The 22,098-nt window shown below is 47.6% G+C and overlaps 1 protein-coding gene across 9 annotated transcripts in view; it reads left to right on the plus strand.

Moving 5' to 3' along the window:
- Positions 1–12,131, plus strand: part of PTPRS (protein tyrosine phosphatase receptor type S) — a 170,932-nt gene extending 158,801 nt beyond the window's left edge. For all 9 annotated transcript variants that reach the window (XM_033136957.1, XM_033136960.1, XM_033136958.1 and 6 more), the window contains 4 exons: positions 2,256–2,381; positions 5,836–5,990; positions 10,815–10,950; positions 12,050–12,131. In XM_033136957.1, the coding sequence (XP_032992848.1) occupies positions 2,256–2,381; positions 5,836–5,990; positions 10,815–10,950; positions 12,050–12,118 (486 nt within the window). In that variant the 3' untranslated portion in view covers positions 12,119–12,131. The remainder of the gene's footprint in view (positions 1–2,255; positions 2,382–5,835; positions 5,991–10,814; positions 10,951–12,049) is intronic.
- Positions 12,132–22,098: the final 9,967 nt, after the last annotated feature.

Raw genomic sequence — 22,098 nt, forward strand, 5'->3', positions numbered from 1 at the left:
GGCCACATCATGTGCCATGCCTATCACCTGAACCAGAGCCTATCCGCAACTTACAAATTGTGACTATTTGCTACGCAGCAGGCGAAACCCAAATGGCACCAGCCAATCGGCCAAGTGGGGAAAATTCCTGCCGTGCCCCTGTCCCAACGACAGACGACTGCATAGCAAGGTCAAGCGCAAGCCCAAAATATAGGGAGAGGTGGGCAGGTGTTCCGATGCGAAAGCCCCCTGTAGCCTCGCATGGGCTTTATAGGTGAAACTCGAAAAATTAGAATATCGTGGAAAGGTTCGTTTCTTTCAGTAATTCAACTTAAAAGGTGAAACTAATATATGAGATAGACTCACGGCATGCAAAGCGAGCTATGTCAAGCCTTTGCTTGTTATAATTGTGATGATTATGGCGTACAGCTGATGAGAACCCCAAATTAACAATCTCAACTTTGGGGTTTTCATCAGCTGCGCGCCATAATCATCACAATTATAACAAGAAAAGGCTTGACGTATCTCGCTTTGCATGCCATGAGTCTATCTCATATATTAAACTCCAGTAGCTAATGAAAACAGTTGCTTACATAAATGGACTTTTCCCACGATATTCTAATTTTTCGAGTTTCACCTGTATATAGGCCCCCGCGTTGGTGCTCTTTCTCAGCACCCCATTGGTCAGATTGCACCCCAGCAACACGGGACCCACCTATCAGGGGTTGTGGCTGATCCAAGGTTACCTACCCACAACACCGGGTCAGGTGGCCAGGTAGCACCTCGACACGTGCCCTCTTCGATTCAGGACACGCTTTCTTTCCCTAAAGAATCGTGGGAAAGGGGGCAAGCGGAAACAGGAAAATGGGACACTGGCCTAACAGGAGATGTTCACCATCAGATAGAAGTCCCGGAAGAGCCCTGCAAGGGTGGAGGGAAGGAGCAGGCAGGGAATTTCTGCCGAAACATTTTTGGGTCTTAAGATCAAGGCCGGTCACCATGTTTTCCCAAAGCAAGCCAGGAGCAACACTCCGCCCTCCGTTAAAATCTGCAGCTCGGCACCTTCCTAAGCAGACCCAGCCTGTTTCTCCCCCCTAATTGCACTATGTTTAGCTTCCGTGGGGAATGCAAATCGGGATTTGTATTTTTAGGTCAAGCAGCATAGTTTTGCTGAAGCCAGGTGGGCCTTCCTTCGTGGCTGCGGTAATAAATTTCTGTGGTTACTACTAACAGCACAGCGTTGGCCGTGAGTCCTAGGGGTTCCCTGCAGCAACATATAAAATAGAGCATTTGAAACCAATTGAGATCACAGCTAGGGTGTGGGTCCTAAAAGGGCAGAGCTCTGGGGTCCAAGACCCTTTGCCGTTTGTGTAGCAGGGGGTCCCCGTCTCCAGTGTCCTACAGCTGCCGAATCGGCAAGAGTGAGGGGAGTCTGGGGGCCTCCTCGCCCTTTGTATTGAGTGAAACGAGGGCAGTTGCCCTCTGAACTCCGGAGCTGAGCCATTTAGGAACGCTGAAAAGACAGGGTTCCTTCCGTTTCAAGAGAACGGCGTTTTGTTACGTACGCTGGAACTCCAAGGAAAGCACTCTTTAAAATTGGGATTATTGGGAGGATTCCAAATCCACCATGCACAGGAAATGGATCGAGCTGAATGGCAGATATCCCCTGATCGCCGCGATGCATGGCTAATTGTTGTTATTTAGTAATTATAAGATTACGTGCAGGTGAAACTCGAAAAATTAGAATATAGTGGAAAAGTCCATTTATGTAAGCAATTGTTTTCATTAGCTACTGGAGTTTAACATATGAGATAGACTCATGACATGCAAAGCGAGATATGTGTGAAGCCTTTGCTTGTTATAATTGTGATGATTATGGCGCACAGCTGATGAAAACCCCAAAGTTGAGATTGTTAATTTGGGGTTCTCATCAGCTGTACACCATAATCATCACAATTATAACAAACAAAGGCTTGATACATATCTCGCTTTGCATGTCATGAGTCTATCTCATATACTAGTTTCACCTTTTAATTTGAATTACTGAATGAAACGAACCTTTCCACGATATTCTAATTTTTGGAGTTTCACCTTTATAAGCTTAGAAGGCTGTGTGATCTCGATGACTGCTGTGAAAGGACCGTGCACACCTGACTTTGCTGCTAAACTGCTGCTCTCGAGTGTCCACAAAGGGCCAGGGTGAAGGGGGGTGTCTCTAGCATATAGCAAAAGCTGGGCCACGACGAGGGTGTGATTCCTTCTCTTTGGGCCAACAGGAAAAGTGCCACCAGTACTGGCCAGCAGAGAGGTCCGCCCGGTACCAGTACTTTGTGGTCGACCCCATGGCGGAATACAACATGCCTCAATACATCCTCCGGGAGTTCAAGGTCACCGATGCCAGGGTGAGTCCACGCTCAGCGTCGTTGGTGCTCAGCACGCCAAGGAAGGCCATTGGTCTGCTTGGGGCCCTATTGTCACCGGATTCTACTCAATTATTGATCCAGAGCGGATTCCAGTGTACAGTTAGCAGAGTAAAAACTTAAAACACGTTGCAGGGTTCCCCCCCAAAATAGACCAGAGGCAATTGCATTTCACCCAGCAGAGCTTTACTAAAGGCAAATGAGCACAATGGTCACAAATCCAATACAGTCAGGATTGGCCCTGCCCATAAGAAATCCAGTTGCAGCAGAATTAACCTAAACTTATAAGACTGAACCTTAACGCTATAGTATACTATGTGCAAAATGTCACACCAGAAGGCAAAGAGAAAGTGAAACACAGACTCCTGTCCTCACTTTTATAGTCAGCATTACCGTGACAGTAAGAGATAACAGAACCAGTTTAAGCCAACTGTAGCTACTCTGCTTCTCGGAAGGAATAACCCAAACATCACAAACCTTCTGCTTGCTTTCTTTCACACAGAGAAGCTTCCGGAAGCCTCTTGAATTAATTAGAATAGGAAAGATCTCTACACATCAGACCAATACTTTCTGCACTAAGAAATGCAAGCTGACACATATTTCCTGCAGACAGCCTAGAATTGATCCTGCAGGGTTTGGGGCAGAGGCCTTTTCCCTACCCGACCTGGGGAACTGGGTTAGGGAAGTGGTGGACCTACATTTGGGGGGGGGCCTGAAACTTGAACTGTCAGGGGGGTCCCTTTGCAACCACCAACGAGGCCCAGGTAATGACAGTTGTTCCACTTCAATGGGATTGTTCCACATCTGTGCTTCTCTAACTTTGGGGTTGTTGAAACGACACTTTGGGGTTGTCGAAACTCAAATTGGGCCGACTATAACCAAAAAAATTAAGCAATGTGGCTTCCGGGGGTGGGGTGGGGCTGAAGTTTAAGCTTCATTAATTTCATAGTAGATCTGCCCTTGGGCTAGGGCACTGGTAGAATAGGATGGAGAAGTGTGGGGAAGATTTTAATGTGTGACATTTTAATGTATTTTTAATCTTTGTTGGAGGCCGCCCAGAGTGGCTGGGGAAGCCCAGCCAGATGGGCGGGGTATAAATAAATTATTATTATTAATTATTATTATTATATAGGGTCCCCTCTGTGGGGCTGCCCTTGGACCTGTTTCGGAAGCCCCAGCGGGTGTGGAATGTGTAGGCCAGAATGCTGCTGCCATTGTTAAGATGGCGTGTGATGATGCCGTTGCGATTTAAGAAAACTTAAAAGTACGTCCCCTGAGAATCCTGGGAACTGTAGCTTACTCGCACAGAGAGAGACCACATGCCCCACCCCAGAGTCATTTACTATGGACACGAGTTCCCTTCCTTTTTCTTCCTTCTGCCACCATCACTGCCTTTAGAAACTTGGGAAACAGCCAATGAAAACAGCATGACGACGGACTAGTGAAAATACAATATCTTCTTTGGTGACCACTCGTGGCCGAGTATGATTGTCTTCCATGAACGTGGTCTTAACAGTGAGTCTGTAAGTGACTGTGGAGGCCAAGGTTGGATCTACACACACACAGTATTTTTAAAAAGTTCTGAAAAACATTATTTTAAAAGCCTTTTTAAAAATACATTCGTACCTTGGTTGGCAAACACCTTGCGAGTCAAACGTTTCGGCTCCCGAACGCCGCAAAACCAGAAGTGAGTGTCCCAGTTTGCAAACTTATTTTCGGAAGCCAAACGTCCAACGGGGCTTCTGCGGCTTCCGATTGGCTGCAGGAGTTTCCTGCAGCCGATCGGAAGCTGCGCTTTGGTTTCTGAACGTTTTGGAAGTCGAACGGACTTCCTGAACGGATTCGGTTAGACTTCCAAGGTACCACAGTACATTGAATTTTCCATAAACCTCTCCATCGCCATCTAGTGTCACGTTGTATATTGCACTTAAAGCACACTTAAAATGTTTTATTTGCAGCTGAGTCCCAATGCTGGATCCACATAGGTTTCCGGGCAGGAGTTGATCACAGTGTTGTTGTTGTTGTTGTTCAGTCGTTCAGTCGTGTCCGACTCTTCGTGACCCCATGGACCAGAGCACACCAGGCACGCCTATCTTTCACTGCTTCCCGCAGTTTGGCCAAACTCATGTTAGTAGCTTCGAGAACACTGTCCAACCATCTCATCCTCTGTCGTCCCCTTCTCCTTGTGCCCTCCATCTTTCCCAACATCAGGGTCTTTTCCAGGGAGTCTTCTCTTCTCACAGTGAGGGTTTGCCAAACGTTTGGGACTCTGGGGTTTCTCCCAGCTCTGCTTAGAGATGCTGAGGATTGAAACAGAGACCTTCTGCATGCCTAGCAGATGTTCTTAACTCCTGAGATTTGGTCCTCCCTCAACTTTGTCACGCTGGAGCCAGAAAGAAATGGCACACGGTTTTCTCTTGCTAACTTCTCTCTCTCTCTCGCTCGCTGGCTGTTCTGATGTTGTTTTTCCTCCTGTTGGCTTATCGCAATTTTTCTCCACCACGAAGCTGCGGCGATGCAAGGCCCCCCGCAATTCATGCTGCGTGAGTTCTGGCGATGAAGCTGAAGCTGTGTTTCCTCCTAGCAGCCGCCTGTTTCCCACTGTGTAATTTCTTTGAACTCATTTCAAAAGATTATTACATTTTGGGATGCGCGCACACACACACCGTTGCCCGTTGTACGGAAAGTGTCTGATTGGAAATGGTTCCCTGTTGTTCGTGTGTGTGGCTGTTTAAGCGCACACAGAAATGTACAGCATTAAGAACAACCTGTCCTTGCTACAAAAAGGAGCTTAGGATGGTTGGAGGGAACTCAATTCGCTTCGCATTGAAATGTGAATTTACACAGGTCACACTTTTCAAAACAAATGTGCGGGCCTAGCGGATGATTTGAAATTTGCACTTCTCCAAATGTTGCCGTACAGTTAGTTGTTCAGCCAAGTAAGGTGTGCAAAAATGCAAAAACAAACAAACAACGCCCTGATGTAAAGTGTGCATGAAAATGCATATAAACAGTCCAAACTTTATTGCATTGGGGGGGGGGGGAATGTGCATGTGTTTATGTTAGAAGGCTGGTGGATTTTCATATGGACTTTTTAAGGGAAGGCCAAAAATCAGAGCGAAGTGGAAGAGAAGGAGACTGCCCCTCGCCGCTGAGAAGGAGGGAGAATGGGATGGAAAAGCAATACAGTTAAATTAAAATCTTTTATTCATCCTTCACAGCCAGGGCCAGCTTGGCTGTGGAGGAAACGCCAGCCAGCTGGGGGTTTGAAAGAACCCAAATCAAATTTGCTCAAGTCTACAGCCATCAAAAAACTCGCTTTCCTGGTTACAGGATTCAAACTCAATTTCATTTCCTTGCGTTTCCCCCCCCCTCCCAGCCTAACGGAGAGATGTTGTGTGTTTTTTCCCCTCCCTCTCCCCTTCTCCACCCTCAGGATGGCCAGTCACGGACCGTGCGCCAGTTCCAGTTTACGGACTGGCCGGAGCAAGGCGTGCCAAAATCCGGTGAAGGCTTCATTGATTTCATCGGGCAGGTGCACAAAACCAAGGAGCAGTTTGGACAAGACGGGCCCATCTCCGTCCACTGCAGGTAAGCCCCTTCGCAATGCAGCCAGAAACAATCCTGGCACCACCAACACAAACCCCGTCCACCAGGTCCCGACTCTGCGAAAGGAAATAATCCGGCTCAAGGCCGCCGCCGCTCGCAAATTCTCCTCCTGCTTAATTTGCACCTTGGAATGGAAAGAGAGCTGCTCAGCCATCCATCCTTCCATGCTTAAGCTTAAGCCTCTGTGGATGGGCTGTCTCCTGATTGGATGGGAAGCTGGAGATTCCCGCCTCCCTAAATCCTCGGCATTAGCCCAAAAATGCAGCTTCTGGCTTTTTAATTGTGTATCCTTTTTCTTTCCTTTCTTTCTCTTAATTTGAGGGTGGTGGCGGTTATTCAAGGCCAGCTTCTAATTGCGCCAAGTGGTTTCTGAACTTTTTTGGGGGGCCACCACCTACTAGGCCCCGCAGACTCATCCCCAATGTCTCCCTCGCAACCCTTATGAAAAGCATTGTTCGGAGTGGCAGTTTGCAAGGAAGCCACAAGGGAAAGTAATAGCACAGTGAACTCCAAAACCGTAACAATTAATTGCACGTTTATTCAAAATCCAGTTTGAACTGTTTAGTTTAATGCATTCAGCAAAACTGATGGGACTTGGTGCAGCTTTTCAAAGTCATAGATAGATAGATGATAGATAGATAGATAGATAGATAGATAGATAGATAGATAGATAGTCCTCCTTCCCACAGCACATACACTAGTGGCCAAAATTGTGGAAACTTTTGGGAAAAGCCCCGTAACAGGATGAGCTCCTGTTGCTCGGTCCCTGTGCCTGCCAACCTAGCAGTTCGAAAGCACATCAAAGTGCAAGTAGATAAATAGGTACCGCTCCAACGGGAAGGTAAACGGTGTTTCCGTGCACTCTGGTTTCCATCATTGTGTCCCGTTGTGCCAGAAGTGGTTTAGTCCTGCTGGCTACATGACCCAGAAAGCTATTTGTTGACAAATGTCTCCGCCTGAAAGCAAGATGAGCGCCGCAGCCCCATAGTCGCCTTTCGACTGGACTGAACCATCAAGGGGTCCTTTACCTTTAAATAATAATAATAATAATATCAATTTGTTAATTGTCTTCTAAGCACTGTGTCATGGTATTTCATCCACAAGATAATAAAAAATATTTACAACCAGGCGAAATCTTTAACAAGTGAGACATTTGCGGTAGAGACCCATTCGACCTGTCTGGGGAAGTCTGTTGGAACAGAAACCTCTTCCATCTTTTTTTCTGGAAGGTATAGCTAGTGCGCCTGCCTCTCGTATTTATTTATTTCATAAAAGTTATATACCACTCGATTTTGGGGACACACACACCCTCAAACCAGTTTGGGGGGGGGAAGAAAGATAAAACAATAAAACGGTCACTGTAAAAATTGCAGCCGTGATTTAGAAAGTAAAAGCCACAGTAAAAAGGTAAAGGGACCCCTGACCATTAGGTCCAGTCATGTCTGACTCTGGGGTTGCAGCGCTCATCTCACTTTACTGGCCGAGGAAGCCGGCGTACAGCTTCTGGGTCATGTGTCCAGCATGACTAAGCTGCTTCTGGCGAACCAGAGCAGCACACGGAAACGCCGTTTACCTTCCTGCCAGAGCGGTACCTATTTATCTACTTGTACTTTGACGTGCTTTTGAACTGCTAGGTTGGCAGGAGCTGGGACTGAACAACAGGAGCTCACTCCGTCGCGGGGATTCGAACCGCCGACCTTCTGATCGGCAAGCCGTAGGCTCTGGTTTAACCCACAGCGCCACCCGTGTAATAGGCTGGACTAAAAACTCATGCAAGTTTTCTAAAAGTTTGTCTAAATAAGAAGGTTGCCATCCGCCTCAGCTGTCAGGACGAACACCTAAACTTGGCCCGGGAGCAAATTGGTAGCCGGTGCAGATCCTGCAATCCGGGTGTAATTCACACTCCACAAGCAGCCTAACTGCCACATTCTGCACAAGCCCCAGACCAGCCCCACATAAGAGTGCATTGCAGTAATTCAACCGATGCCCCCGGTAGGCCCCTAAACAGCAGCGACGGATGGCCACAACTTTCCCACCTACTCTGCCTTAACATTCCGGATGCCGCTGGCTTTATCATGGACCCCAGGGTGGGATCGGGGCCTCCAAACATGCGATGGCCAAAACAAAGGAGTAGCTCTCACTCAGTGTGGCAAACAAGAGGACCCTTTCTCTCTCAACTCCACCCCCTCCCCACGCCAGCCCTGTCCAATTTATGCCCACCGGTCCCTCTGAATTAATATTTTGCTCCCCGCCAAACTCCTTCAAGAGCACCAAATCCCTTGGGCAGTGGCTTGTTGTTAATCTGCGATTAAAGCCTTAGTTGATTAATCGCACCACTGGAGAGATTAAAGGCTCCCCCGTCCAAGCCTCTTGCTTGCTGGCTTTCAGACTTAGAATCGCAGTTGCTAAGTCGGCGTGCGGAATATATATTGTCTGTGTGAGCGAGCATCTTCTGTCCTCCCTCTCCCCCCTGCCCACCCGCCCGCCCGCCTCTCTCGAGCTGCACCTCAAGGAAGCGAGCGAGACCAGCCAAGCAAAGTTGACAATCTATTCACTCTCAAAACTTCTACTTGGTCCTGAGAGAGAAGTCTGTGTCAGTCGTCTCGGGGTTGCGGGGAGAGACTTGTGCGGCAGAAATTCACCAGCTTGTCAGTTCCCCGTCTCTTGCAATACGGTTTTGGGGTTTTTTTTATTTTTGCACAGGCAACCGTTCTGCTAGCTTCCCCCCCTTCCCCCCCCCCCGTTAGGATTCGTTTGTTTTAAATATGCACACAAGCTCCTGCTATCCAAATGTTGGTTACGCGAAGGTTTGCTTATCCAAACACGAGCCTGTGTAGCGTGCCCAAGTCTCACTCCGCACACCAAAAGGTTCAGATATCCAAACAGCCAGATCTGCATGTAGAGCTGAAAGGAAATAAGCAGCTTTAAACGAGATTTGCTTATTTGCATTTTTCCGGTGCGCAGCAGCCGTTTCGCCAGAAACCACAGAGGGGAAGGAGGGGGGAAGAGACTGAACAAATCAGACAGTATTTCTCCCCACCTTCCTTCTTGGCCTTTTGCAAGGTTTCATCAGAGGGTTTCCCCCGCTTCTCATCTGTTTTTTTTTGGGGGGGGGGAGATCAAAATTCCACGGTCTGGAACACTTTAGAAATTTGCTCATAGGAATCGACAGAAATTGTCGACTCATTATGCTAACCAATGATTTCACGATAATGCATTGCGTTCAGATTACTAGCCTGTATCTGTTTTAGATTTGTTGCATTGCATTTTTTTTAAATTTTAATTTTTTTGCTTTCCTGCTGGTACTTTATAGATAGGTAGCCGTGTTGGTGTGCCCATAGTCAAAACAAAATAAAAAAAATTCCTTCCAGTAGCACCTTAAGAGACCAACTAAGTTTGTTCTTGGTATGAGCTTTCGTGTGCATGCACACTTCTTCAGATACACACGAAAGCTCATACCAAGAACAAACTTAGTTGGTCTCTAAGGTGCTACTAGAAGGATTTTTTTTATTTTTTATTTTGTTTTGGCTGGTACTTTATGCATCACTTGGGCTGACACAGTCCAGCAATACAAAAGCTTGACATTTTTTGGGGGGGGTGCAGATTGTCTCTGCCTGTCCTCCCCTTCACCCCCTTGTTAAGGTCAAAGTAAAAAAAATTCTCCTAGTTTGATTTGCCACTGTTTACGGGGCAGGAGGGCTGCGGGCAAGGGCATTTTGGGTGTGTCACAGGGTGATGGGACCAGTTTCACAAGGCACTCACAAAGGCCCCATGGTAAGAATAGGCATTCTGGCATTTGGGGGGGTGGGGTGTTCTATTTTGTGTTCCCTCTGGTGCTTCCCTCGCTGCGAGAAGCCAAGTTACAAGGCACAGGGCCTTCTCGGTAGTGGCACCCGCCCTGTGGAACGCCCTCCCAATAGATGTCAAAGAGAACAACGACTACCAGACTTTTAGAAGACATCTGAAGACAGCCCTGTTTAGGGAAGCTTTTAATATTTGATGGATTATTGAAACAAAATAGGAAATTCTTTCCAGTAGCACCTTAGAGACCAACTGAGTTTGTTCTTGGTATGAGCTTTCGTGTGCATGCACACTTCTTCAGATACCAACACGGCTACCCACCTGTGAGGGATTATTGCATTTTAATATTTTGTTGGAAGCCGCCCAGAGTGGCGGAGTATTATTAATAATAATAATAATAATAATAATAATAATTTGTTGTTGTTATATTTAAAATGACTTCAGAGGGTGGTAGATCACTTGCAGTTTTTGATATTGGATCGTAGGTCCATAGAGTGGATCTATGGCATTTTTTTTTTATCTGGACACTTAAAAACAACTTTTAAAAAAAAGCAACAAAGGAAACCTCACACTAAAGCGCATCATAAAAACAGCTCGGAAAGGCAAATAAAATAAAAGCTAAAATAATAAACAAAAGCTTTTAAAAAAAAGAACTACTAGTCTAAAAATCCACGATGGGGTACAAGGTTCACATTTCTACAAAATATATCAGGTATTCATACACGTTGCCGGATGAAATTTAGTAGCGATGTGCCAGCCATGAGATGGTTTGGTCCTGTGGTTCACAAAAAGCCTGGAAACTGATGCTTTTGCAGTTGTAGGTTGCACCCTACTCAAAGTTGGACGTGCCTGCTTTAAAAGATGGGGGGGTGAGGCAGGAAGGACCTGGTTGGGGGGACGGGACACACACTCCCATTTCTTCCCAGGCCGGTTTCCGAGTGTCACCATCCAAAGCACGGGGGTCCCTTCCAATCCCACCACGTTTCCCTTTCTCCTCCCCTGCAGCGCCGGCGTGGGCAGGACCGGCGTCTTCATCACCCTCAGCATCGTCCTGGAGAGAATGCGCTACGAGGGCGTGGTGGACATCTTCCAGACAGTGAAGATGCTACGGACGCAGAGGCCTGCCATGGTGCAGACGGAGGTAAACGTGAGAGCAAGGAGAAAGCGTGTGTGTTTCCCTCCGCCTGGGCAGGTTGCTGCCGGTGTCCGACTCGGGGAGCAGGGCCCTCTCCAACGTTTGCCTGGCCGCGGCGGCGAGAGGCAGCCTTCCGGCCACCTCTGAAGCAGCAGAGTTTGGGCAGGGATCCCCTCAGCGGCTGTGCAGTCGCAACAGGAAGGAAGGCTGTGCGGTAGAGTGGCCAAAGCTGGCAGCCTCCTTCGGAGATGGTGGGGCGGGGGGAGCCAGTGCAGTGGTTAGAGCAGTATTTCTCTAACTCCAGCTGTTTTTAGACTACAGTTCCCATCATCCCTGACCACTGGTCCTGAGAGCTAGGGTTGATAGGAGATGTAGTCCAAAAACAGCTGGAGGGCCAGAGTTTGAGAAGCGCCGATGAAGCTCGCTGGGTGTCCTGGGGCCAGTCGGCCTAAGCTACCTTGCAGGGTTGTTGTGGATCAAATGAGGTGGGGGGGGAGAGAACCACGTATATGCCCCTTCTGAGCTCCTTGGAGAGAAGGGTTGGGAAAGCTCAGTCGGCCCCGAGCGTGAGGCTCTCCCATCTCAGGGTTTGGGCTTCGAGCAAAAAGATTCGGGGTCCCATCCAATTCTGATTCTAAGTGCAATCAATCGATATGAGTTTCCCTGCATTTCTCTGGCGCAACATCACGTTGCAGCATGGGCAGAAATAAACATCCGTAGCACCAGTATTCGCTGTACTTTATTTTTCACTTTTTTTGGCGAAAGGGGACGGAAGGCAGGTTATCCATCATAATTATTATTATAAAAACCTGGACTTCATTCATTATTCGCTCCCCAGGGAGGTTCGTCTGGCGCTTTCATTATATCTTTAGGCACCAGGCAAAAAGGTTCCTCTTCAACCAGGCCTTGGGTTGATTGATTCATATTCTACAGGCTTTTAAATGTTTTTTTTTTCTGGGAAGGAGGTGTGTTACTGCTTTCTTGCTTTTTATTTTAACTATCTGTTTGTGTTTTTTATCCACCCTGAGATCTTAAGACGAAGGGCGGCAGGTATATCAGTAAAATGAAAACAAACGTTCTCGCCCCTTTCCTTATTTCCTTCCAGGATGAATATCAGTTCTGTTACCAAGCCGCGCTGGAATACCTGGGCAGTTTTGATCACTATGCAACATAAAAACAAACAAAAACAAAAACGCCAACTCTGAAACAGAAAAAAAAAAAACAAAGCCATCCGTCGCACGGACTCTGACCACTTGCAGTCCTGGAAGGTCTTCTCTTTCGAGCCAGAGAGGTGAAAGTTGACCTTTTTCTATAAGAAAAAAGAAAAAAAAAGGAAATCGCAGACTGAATTCTGAAGGAAGCTGCCGCCTTGTGCCCACTCAGCCCCCCTGTTTTTGGATGCTACAGTAGGGGGGGGGGACACAATCAGCTAGCGGAAGCGGCCAGCAGTCCCGTCCCCCCCAAGCAAACCCTGCACCTCTGGGGCTGCCGCCAGCTCTCCCTCTCTCCTGCCCTGAGGCGGCTCAGGAGGAGGGTGTCCCCCCCCCTTCCCCTTTTTCTCTTTAAAAGTGGTGAACTTGTCGTTCTTACCTCATGTGGTGTTTGCGGCGTGGGGGGGGCGGTGCCGGACGGACCCCAAGCGCTTCGGCGGGATTTTTGAAACAGAGAGAGAGAGAGAGAGAGACCCCACCGCACACACACCTTGAAAAACAAACTCGGGAGGTGGAAGAACGAACCTGGCGGGGGCCGGCGAGGAACGACAAGCACGGCCCCCGGCGCACTCGCGTTTTAAGAGTTCGGTTTGCATACTAATCTAGTTGGTGAGTTGTAGAGGAAGCCACTCGCAGGGTTGTTGTTGTTTTATTTGCAGACAGGAAGAGAGAGAGAGAGAGAGAGAGAGAGAGAGAGAGAGAGAGAGAGGGTTTGGGACAGAAAGCAAGAATCAGCCAGCCTTGAGCACCAACTGAGCCAATCTTTTCACCCAGCAAGCAAGCATTCTCCTTTATTTTCTTTTTTTTGGGAGGGGATTGCAACCTCTGATTTCAATGGTGGATTTGTTTTGCCACCCTGCAGAAAGGTGGGGTGTGTGCAGTGCTTTTTTTCTGGGGGTACTCGAGGGGGTACACTGTACCAACACCCTTTTTTTCTAGGAAAAAAGCACTCTGTGTGGGATTCCTCAAACACACACACACGATCATGTATGTCTCACCTTGTGAAAACATTCCACATCCTTATGATTCCACAGTTTTTTTTTCTTTTATGTCTAAATAAAAACTGCAATAAGGAGCTATCAGGGACCCCAAATGTCTCTCGATCAGGAAAACACTCTCCCTTCTTCTTCTTCTTCTTCTTCTTCTTCTTCTTCTTCCTCCTCCTCCTCCCTGCTCCACAAACATCCTTTTTCACTTGACCCCACGCAAAATGTAACCCGGCATCTGTTCGGTTTCATTTCAGCTCCCTCGCAGCCTTTCACGGGTGAAGGTTATGGAACACCTTTTAAAAAAATATATATATTAAAAAGTCGCATCATTCCATTAGCACATCAAAAGCTGACCTTTCTCCCCCCCCCCTTTTTTCCTTCATTTGCAAAACCATGTATTTTTTTGTGGGGGTGTTTAGTGCCCTTCCCTGCCCCCCCCCCTCCACCAGATGCCAAAGAGAAAAATGGGGAATTTTTTCAGAGGCCCCTGGAATGGGATGGATCTTTTGAAAAATTAAAAAAGGAGGGGGGAGGATTTTTTTGTTGTTGTTGTCAACGCTGATGGGACCATCAACAGAGGAAAAAGATCATCTCCCATCTGCAGCACACAAGCAGGACCCAGGACTTATGGAAATGGGGGGGCTGGAGAGAACCTTGCAAGTGGCTCTCTTTAAAGAGATGTCCATATATCTCTAGCAAGTGGCATTCATTTTTTATTTTGAGTCCCTCTCTCTCTCTCTCTCTCTTTTTAAAATAGTGTATTTTTTCCTTTTTTTAAAAAAAATATGTAAAATTGCAGGAGAATATCAGTCAATGAATTTACACAAAAAAGCAAAAAAAAAAAAGCAAATTACTTATTTGTTCATATTATGTTCAAAGACAGTCTATTTTTTCACTGTAGAAACGTTATGTGTAATGGCTGTGTGAGATAAGATTCGGGTGGGGGGGTGGGGGGGAATGCCGTACGATTATAATTGCTACTTTTACATCTTGCTTTTTTTACCATTTTGAAAAAGAAATGAAGAAGAAGAAGAAGAAAGGATTAACTTGCTCACATACGAACAAAACCTTCACCGTTTTTCTTTTTTAAAAAAAAAAAAAATTATATATATATATATAACGCTTCTTGTCGTTAGCTTTTTGTTATTTTGTCCCTTTTCCAAGCGGTTTGGTTAATAAAGGGGCGTGAGGAGGTGACGCAGACAGGATCCACCGCTTTTATTTTGGGAGGGGGGTGTGTGCGTAGCGTTCCCAGCTCCGGCAGCCTGAATTTTGTATCCCTGACCAGTGGCGAAACGGAGCGTTAAACCAGGCGCCCGTCCGCCACCAGGACAGACGGACACTTGAATCCAGAGGACTGTACTTGGGAGTTTCCAAAGGAAGTGCATGGGTAGCACCAGCAAACCCCCCTGCTTTTAGCCAGCACTGAAAGGGGCTGTTTCCTTTAAAAATAAATAAATTAAAAAATGGTGTTTGCTGATCGCCATTAACTGATTGGAGGGCTCTGCATTCAACCGGGGGGGTGGGGGTGTCTTATGAAGACCTTTCCGCTGCAAAATGGGACAGTTTATTGGATGTGCTGAATGTCGGTTCGAAACCCTGCTCAGCCTTAATAGAGACATACTGGGTGGCTTTGGGCCCGTATCTCTCTCTCTCTTTTTCTTTCTTTCTTTCTTTCTTTCTCTCTCTCTGCCTCTCTGCCTAACCTACCTCGCAGGGTTGTTCAGAGGCTTAAATGCTGCGCTCTCCCCAGCGGGTGGCTGAATTGGGATTGTTTCCTCCCCCCCCCCCCACACACACACGTTCTCTGGATTAACGCAGCAAGACTTTTGGATGGCAGTAAAAAAAAAAAAAACACAACCGATCTCTCCTCCCTAGCAGCAATATTTTCTTTTCCTACAGTACTGAGCGAAGAAGCCAAGGCATACAGCTTAACCCCACCACCACACACCCTAAATCGGGCTTCCTCGGCCCTCCAGGTGTCTTGAGACTACAGCTCCCATCATGCCTGACCACTGCCCTGCTAGCTAGGGATCATGGGAATTGTAGGCCAAAAACATCGGGGGGGGGGCCGAGGTTGAGGAAGTCTGCCGTAAACCTATTGGGTTCCATTTACACCGCCCCTCAGTTTTGCAATTTTGCAGCTGGGTTAAACCCACCACCCCTGGCAATGGTGGGGGGCTGAGGACAGGACGACCCAGCAGCAATTTACTGGCTCGATGATAATGATAAGGGGGGGGGGGGTCCTCTGAGATTTCCCATCCCCACAATGTTGCCTAACATTTCCTTAAGGACATATATATTGGTAGACGTTTGGGAGGAAGAGGAGAAGTTGGAGGGGGGCAACGTGGTGTGCCAACCTTTTATTTTTTATTTCTCCACCCCACCCCACCCCCATTTTTTAAAAAATAAAATTCTTTTTTCTCCCTTTGTATGAAAGCAAGACCCTGTTGCTACCACACTGTTATTTCGAAATGAAACAGTTTAAGTGGTCTCCATGCCACTGTTTATGTAGATATATATATTGACTTTGTATTAAAGGAAGATTGTCTGAAAAAATTACAAGAACTGATGAATTGTTTGAAAGGTGGGGGGGTAGGTTTCGTGGGCGGGGGGAGGCAAGGGGGATCTGATTGGGGAGACCCATTTCTATTTCTTTCCAGGGAGGTTTTACGACATCACGGCAAACGGTGGGGTTGGAATGGGGACCCTCTGGGGTTCCTTCTTCCTCCACAGGTCCATGAAGTCTTGTAGGGCTGTGGTCTAAACCCCTGAGCCTCTTGGGCTTGCCGATCGGAAGGTCAGCGGTTTAAATCCCTGCGACGGGGCGAGCTCCCGTTGCTCGGTCCCAGCTCCTGCCAACCTAGCCGTTTGAAAGCACGCCGGCGCAAGTAGATAAATAGGTACCACTGTGGCGGGAAGGTAAACGGCAGTTCCGTGCGCTCTGGTTTCCGTCACGGTGTCCCGTTGCACCAGAAGCGGCTTAGTCCTGCTGGCCACATGACCCGGAAAAGCTGTCTGTGGACAAACGCCGGCTCCCTCGGCCTGTAAAGCGAGATGAGCGCCGCAACCACATAGTCGCCTTTGACGGGACTTAACCGCCTAGGGGTCCAGGAAATGATGGGATAACACGCTGCAAAGAGTTGGGCAAGACTTCATAGGTAAAGGTATAAATCATAGAATCCTAGAGTTGGAAGAGACCACAAGGGTCATCCAGTCCAACCCCCTGCCAAGCAGGAAACACCATCAAAGCATTCCGAACTGGTTGGACTGGATGGCCCTTGTGGTCTCTTCCAACTCTATGATTCTATGATTTATACCTTTACCTATGAAGTCTTGCCCAACTCTTTGCAGCGTGTCATCCCATCATTTCCTTAACACCAAAACTCCCTCCCAATTCTATGAAATTCTGACTCTTGGCGCCATATTCACATCATACAGTTAAAAGCACTAGGACACCACTCTAAACAGTCCTAACTCCCCCCCCAAAAAAAAGGTTCTGGGAGCCTTTGGAAAAACCCCTATTTCCCTTCCAGATCTTCCTGGGAAGAGGGTTCTATTGATAAACCCCTCTGGGAAACTGCAGCTCTGAGAGGAGACCAGGGGTCTCCCCTATTCTCGGCGCCCGTAAGCAAACTGCAGCTCCCAGGGCTCTTTGATTTTGCATTAAGTGGGTCCTGTGAATAGGCCCTGTCTCCATCACTGTTCGCTGTTTGGAGTTTGGCTGGGTGGTGCATCGCTACATCGACCAAAACCGGTTTGAAGTCCTCATCGTCGTAATGGTTCCATAAATATTTGACACGGCAACATATTGCAAATCACGAGGCGTGCCTGCGCTACGTAAAAAAAAAAATCCCAGTGCGGGAGAAAGAACCCATTAAGCCGCTCATCGTTTCTCTCATGATTCATAGAATCCTAGAGTTGGAAGAGACCCCAAGGGCCATCCAGTCCAACCCCCTGCCAAGCAGGAAACACCATCAAAGCATTCCTGACAGATGGCTGTCAAGCCTCTGCTTAAAGACCTCCAAAGAAGGAGACTCCACCACACTCCTTGGCAGCAAATTCCACTGTCGAACAGCTCTTACTGTCAGGAAGTTCTTCCTAATGTTTAGGTGGAATCTTCTTTCTTGTAGTTTGAATCCATTGCCCCGTGTCCGCTTCTCTGGAGCAGCAGAAGACAACCTTTCTCCCTCCTCTATATGACATCCTTTGATATATTTGAACATGGCTATCATATCACCCCTTAACCTTCTCTTCTCCAGGCTAAACATACCCAGCTCCCTAAGCCGTTCCTCATAAGGCATCGTTTCCAGGCCTTGGACCATTTTGGTTGCCCTCCTCTGGACACGTTCCAGCTTGTCAGTATCCTTCTTGAACTGTGGTGCCCAGAACTGGACACAGTATTCCAGGTGAGGTCTGACCAGAGCGGAATACAGTGGTACTATTACTTCCCTTGATCTAGATGCTATACTCCTATTGATGCAGCCCAGAATTGCATTGGCTTTTTTAGCTGCTGCATCACACTGTTGACTCATGTCAAGTTTGCGGTCTACCAAGACTCCTAGATCCTTTTCACATGTACTGCTCTCAAGCCAGGTGTCACCCATCCTGTATTTGTGCCTTTCATTTTTTTTGCCCAAGTGTAGTACTTTACATTTATCATTTATCATTCGCTGCAAGTTCAGATCCCACAAGTGTATATGTGAAATTAAGTTTTGTTTGCCCCTACCTTGCATCTCTTTACACTTGTTTGCGTTGAGTTTACATTTACCCATTCACTCAGTTTGGAAAGATCATTTTGGAGTTTCTTTGCAGCCCTCTTGCTTTTAAGTTCCCTGAACAAATTGGTATCGTCGGCAAACTTGGCTGCCTCACTGCTCACCCCAAACTCTAGCTCATTTATGAACTAGCCAAAAGCTACAGGTCCTTGGGAGACTCCACTTGCTACATCCCTCCATAGGGAGGACTGTCCATTTATTCCCACTCTGTTTCCTGTTCTGTAACCCGTTGTTGGTTCACACAAGGATCTCTCTTATCCTATGACGGACTGCTAAGCTTACTCAGGAGTCTTTGGTGAGGTACTTTGTCGAAAGCTTTTCAAAAGCCTAAGTACACAATGTCAGCCAGCTCGCCTCCATACACTTGTCGACATTCTCAAATAACTTAATAGGTTGGCCAGAAGCCATGCTGGTCCTACTTCAGCAAGACTTGTTCTTCTCCATGCTCGGTAATTCAAACTTCCAACAACCACCGGTTTTCCTGGGACAGAGGTTAAGCTAACCAGCTTGGAAACCCCCCCTTTTTTTAAATTGACACTGCATTGGCTACTTTCCTGTCCTCAGATATGGAGGCAGAGGATGATCTGAGGGACAAGCTACGCATTTTTGTTGCAAGGTCAGCAATGTCACACTGGCGAGTTTGGATTTGATATCCCGCTTTATCACTACCGAAGGAGTCTCAAAGCGGCTAACATTCTCCTTCCCCTTCCTCCCGCACAACAAAACACTCTGTGAGGTGAGTGGGGCTGAGAGACTTCAGAGAAGTGTGACTAGCCCAAGGTCACCCAGCAGCTGCATGTGGAGGAGCGGAGACACGAACCCGGTTCCCCAGATTACGAGTCTACCACTCTTAACCACTACACCACACTGGCTCTCTTTAAGAGCTCTTGGGTGGGTGCCCTCCCAGACATGGCGGTTTGTCGGTTTTCATTTTGCCTATTAGGCCTACAACTTTGTCTCCGCTGTTTGCCTCAGTTCCCCCCTTCCTGTGGATCTGCCCTGCTTCTCTCTGCTGCGAAGGCAGGTGCAAAGAATTCACCCAGCGACCTCTTCCTCTAGCACACCTTAGCCTTTCTTTATCATCCAAAGGTCCAGCTGCTTTCCTAACCGGTCTCTCATTCCAGCAATGTGTCTAAAAGGATTATTTGTTGTTGGTCTTTTATGCCTGCAGGAATGTGCTCCTTAAATTCTTTTTTTTCTTTTCTTTTTTTGGCATCTCCTTTATTGATGCTTAAAAAGCACCACTTTACAGCTGGATAAAGCGATCCAATCTGAATAAGGCTACGGCTCTGAGCTCAGTCTATATATATATAGCCACTTCCCAATAACCCACAGCTGCTAATACTCTCAAACTTCAACACCAGCCTCTTGCATTGCAAGCAACAAGCAGATGCTAGGCATTCATTGCTGGCTAACAGCACACCTGGTCTGCTTCTGATGCAGGTGCAGAAGGAGCCTCCAAGCAAGATAGATAAACGGCGTGCTCACCCTTCTCTCTCTCTCTCTCTCTGGAGGAAGGAGGGAATTGTTGCATAATATATTCCGCTCTGCTCAGACCTCACCTGGAATACTGTGTCCAGTTCTGGGCACCACAGTTCAAGAAGGAGACTGACAAGCTGGAATGTGTCCAGAGGAGGGCAACCAGAATGGTCCAAGGCCTGGAAACGATGCCTTAGGAGGAACGGCTTAGGGAGCTGGGTATGTTTAGCCTGGAGAAGAGAAGGTTAAGGGGGGATATGATAGCCATGTTCAAATATATAAAAGGATGTCATATAGAGGAGGGAGAAAGGTTGTTTTCTGCTGCTCCAGAGAAGCGGACACGGGGCAATGGATTCAAACTACAAGAAAGAAGATCCCACCTAAACATTAGGAAGAACTTCCTGACAGTAAGAGCTGTTCGGCAGTGGGATTTGCTGCCAAGGAGTGTGGTGGAGTCTCCTTCTTTGGAGGTCTTGAAGCGGAGGCTTGACAGCCACCTGTCAGGAATGCTTTGATGGTGTTTCCTGCTTGGCAGGGGGTTGGACTGGATGGCCCTTGTGGTCTCTTCCAACTCTAGGATTCTGTAATGCACACACACACATCTACAAAAGCCTGTGGGCAGCACATGCACATATGATTGTGGCACACTGCCAACAAGGAGTGTGCAAATACCGATACTCGCTCTCACTCGGCTGCTCCCCTAGGGCGAGCAGCTGAAACAGGCAAGGCGTTTACCCAGGTTACTGCTCACAACGACGAGTCCCCCTCTAGGTCTTGTCTCAGCTTCTACCCACGAGTGGTGCTCAGAGTTGACATACAGCGATGCGTGGGAGGGGCTGTAACACCCAAGGATCATGCGCCCCCATGTGACGGCCCTGTCAAGGTGGCAAAATTCTGGGACGCTGCATTTAGTGAAATGAGCAAAGTAACGGGCCAAACCGAACATGGATGGGGCGTATGTTGGTGGCCACGAGGAGAGCCGTGGCTCGCTTTTGGAGGGGCTTACGGGGAGCAAGCTTGGGTCTGTGGTGTGCTAAACTCTGGCCAATGGGCTTGTTGGGTTTATAAAGCCACGTCGCAACCAGAACCACCGAAGAAGTGCACAGTGAGTTAAAACACGAAAGACTGCAAACTCAATAAATGAAAAGCAAGAAAGCCATTTCTGCAATTAGGATGCCGCAAAACGACTCCGGCGAAATCTTTCTTTAGCAGCTCCCTAAATATCAGTGTGCTCAGCACTTGGCTCGTTTCAGCTGGCAATTGATTCCAGAGGGCAAGGACCACAACACTAAAATTATTATTATTATTATTATTATTATTATTATTATTATTATTATTATTATTATTATTATATACCCCACCCTTCCCCACCAAACCGGGCTCAGGGCGGCTAACACCAATAAAATCACAACAAAAACATAAAACAATTCATTAAAATACAATTTAAAATTTAATTTAGACTGCAGCCTCGTTTTTAAGTAGCCCACCAATCACACCAAAAGAACGAAACCTCAGGGTTAAACTGAAACCAACCCAAAGGCCAGGCGGAACAGCTCCATCTTGCAGGCCCTGCGGAAAGATGCCAAATCCCGCAGGGCCCTGGTCTCTTGTGATAGACTGTTCCACCAAGTCGGGGCCAGTACAGAGAAGGCCCTGGCCCTAGTTGAAGCCAACCTAGCATCCTTGTGGCTCGGGACCTCCAACAAATTATTATTTGAGGACCTTAAGGCCCAGTTTCTAATACATGCTAAGCACACCTCGGGTGTGCATTCCTCTCAGCGGTGCCCCACCTAAGGAGTGCAGGGTCCAGGGAAGGATCAGTGGGGGTGAGGTGGTCCCTTAGATGACCTAGAGTCCTTCACCAAAGATGACTAGGAACTCAAATGCTAAAAGAAAAAAATATTGAACTGTGTGCCAGGGCATACTGGCAGCCAGTTCAGCTCCCACAGCAGATATGCTGTCAACAAGATGCACTAGCTGCTAAGTCCAAGGGAAGCCCCACACAGGCTGCACTGCAGTAATCCAGCCCTAGGGATAGAATCATAGAATCATAGAATCCTAGAGTTGGAAGAGACCACAAGGGCCATCCAGTCCGACCCCCTGCCAAGCAGGAAACACCACCAAAGCATTCCTGACAGATACCAGTGCCCAAACCATCATTGGTCGAGGAATGGATGCAGCTGTCATACCAACTGAAGCTGGTTAAAGGCTCCCCTAGCCTTTAGCCGTGATCCATGCATTGCAGGGGAGCTGGTCTAGATGACGCCTAGTGGACCCCTTCCAACTGCATGGTTCTGTAAGTCACCTGTGCCTCGAGATCCAGGGACACTCCAAAACTATGTATCTGTTTCTCTAGAGGGAGCACAACCTTGTCTCCAGCCCCGGCTCATTCATAGGGCTATCACCTTGCCAAGGGAAGAAAACCTTCCTGGCCGCTCCTGATTCAGATATTACGAAGCAGCAGAGCTGGGTGCCATCAGTCACACACGGCGCCATTCCTACCCAATCCTGCCAAGCAGCCAAAAGCATTCCTCTCCCAATGTCAGCTCTCTGGAACCAACTCCTGAGAGAACCGGTCCTGAGAGATCTACATTGGCTCCCAGTACGTTTCCGAGCACAATTCAAAGTGTTGGTGCTGACCTTTAAAGCCCTAAACAGCCTCAGTCCAGTATACCTGAAGGAGCATCTCCACCTCCA

This window comes from Lacerta agilis, chromosome 18 (genome assembly GCF_009819535.1).
Source record: "Lacerta agilis isolate rLacAgi1 chromosome 18, rLacAgi1.pri, whole genome shotgun sequence".
In the NCBI taxonomy this organism is placed as follows: domain Eukaryota; kingdom Metazoa; phylum Chordata; class Lepidosauria; order Squamata; family Lacertidae; genus Lacerta; species Lacerta agilis.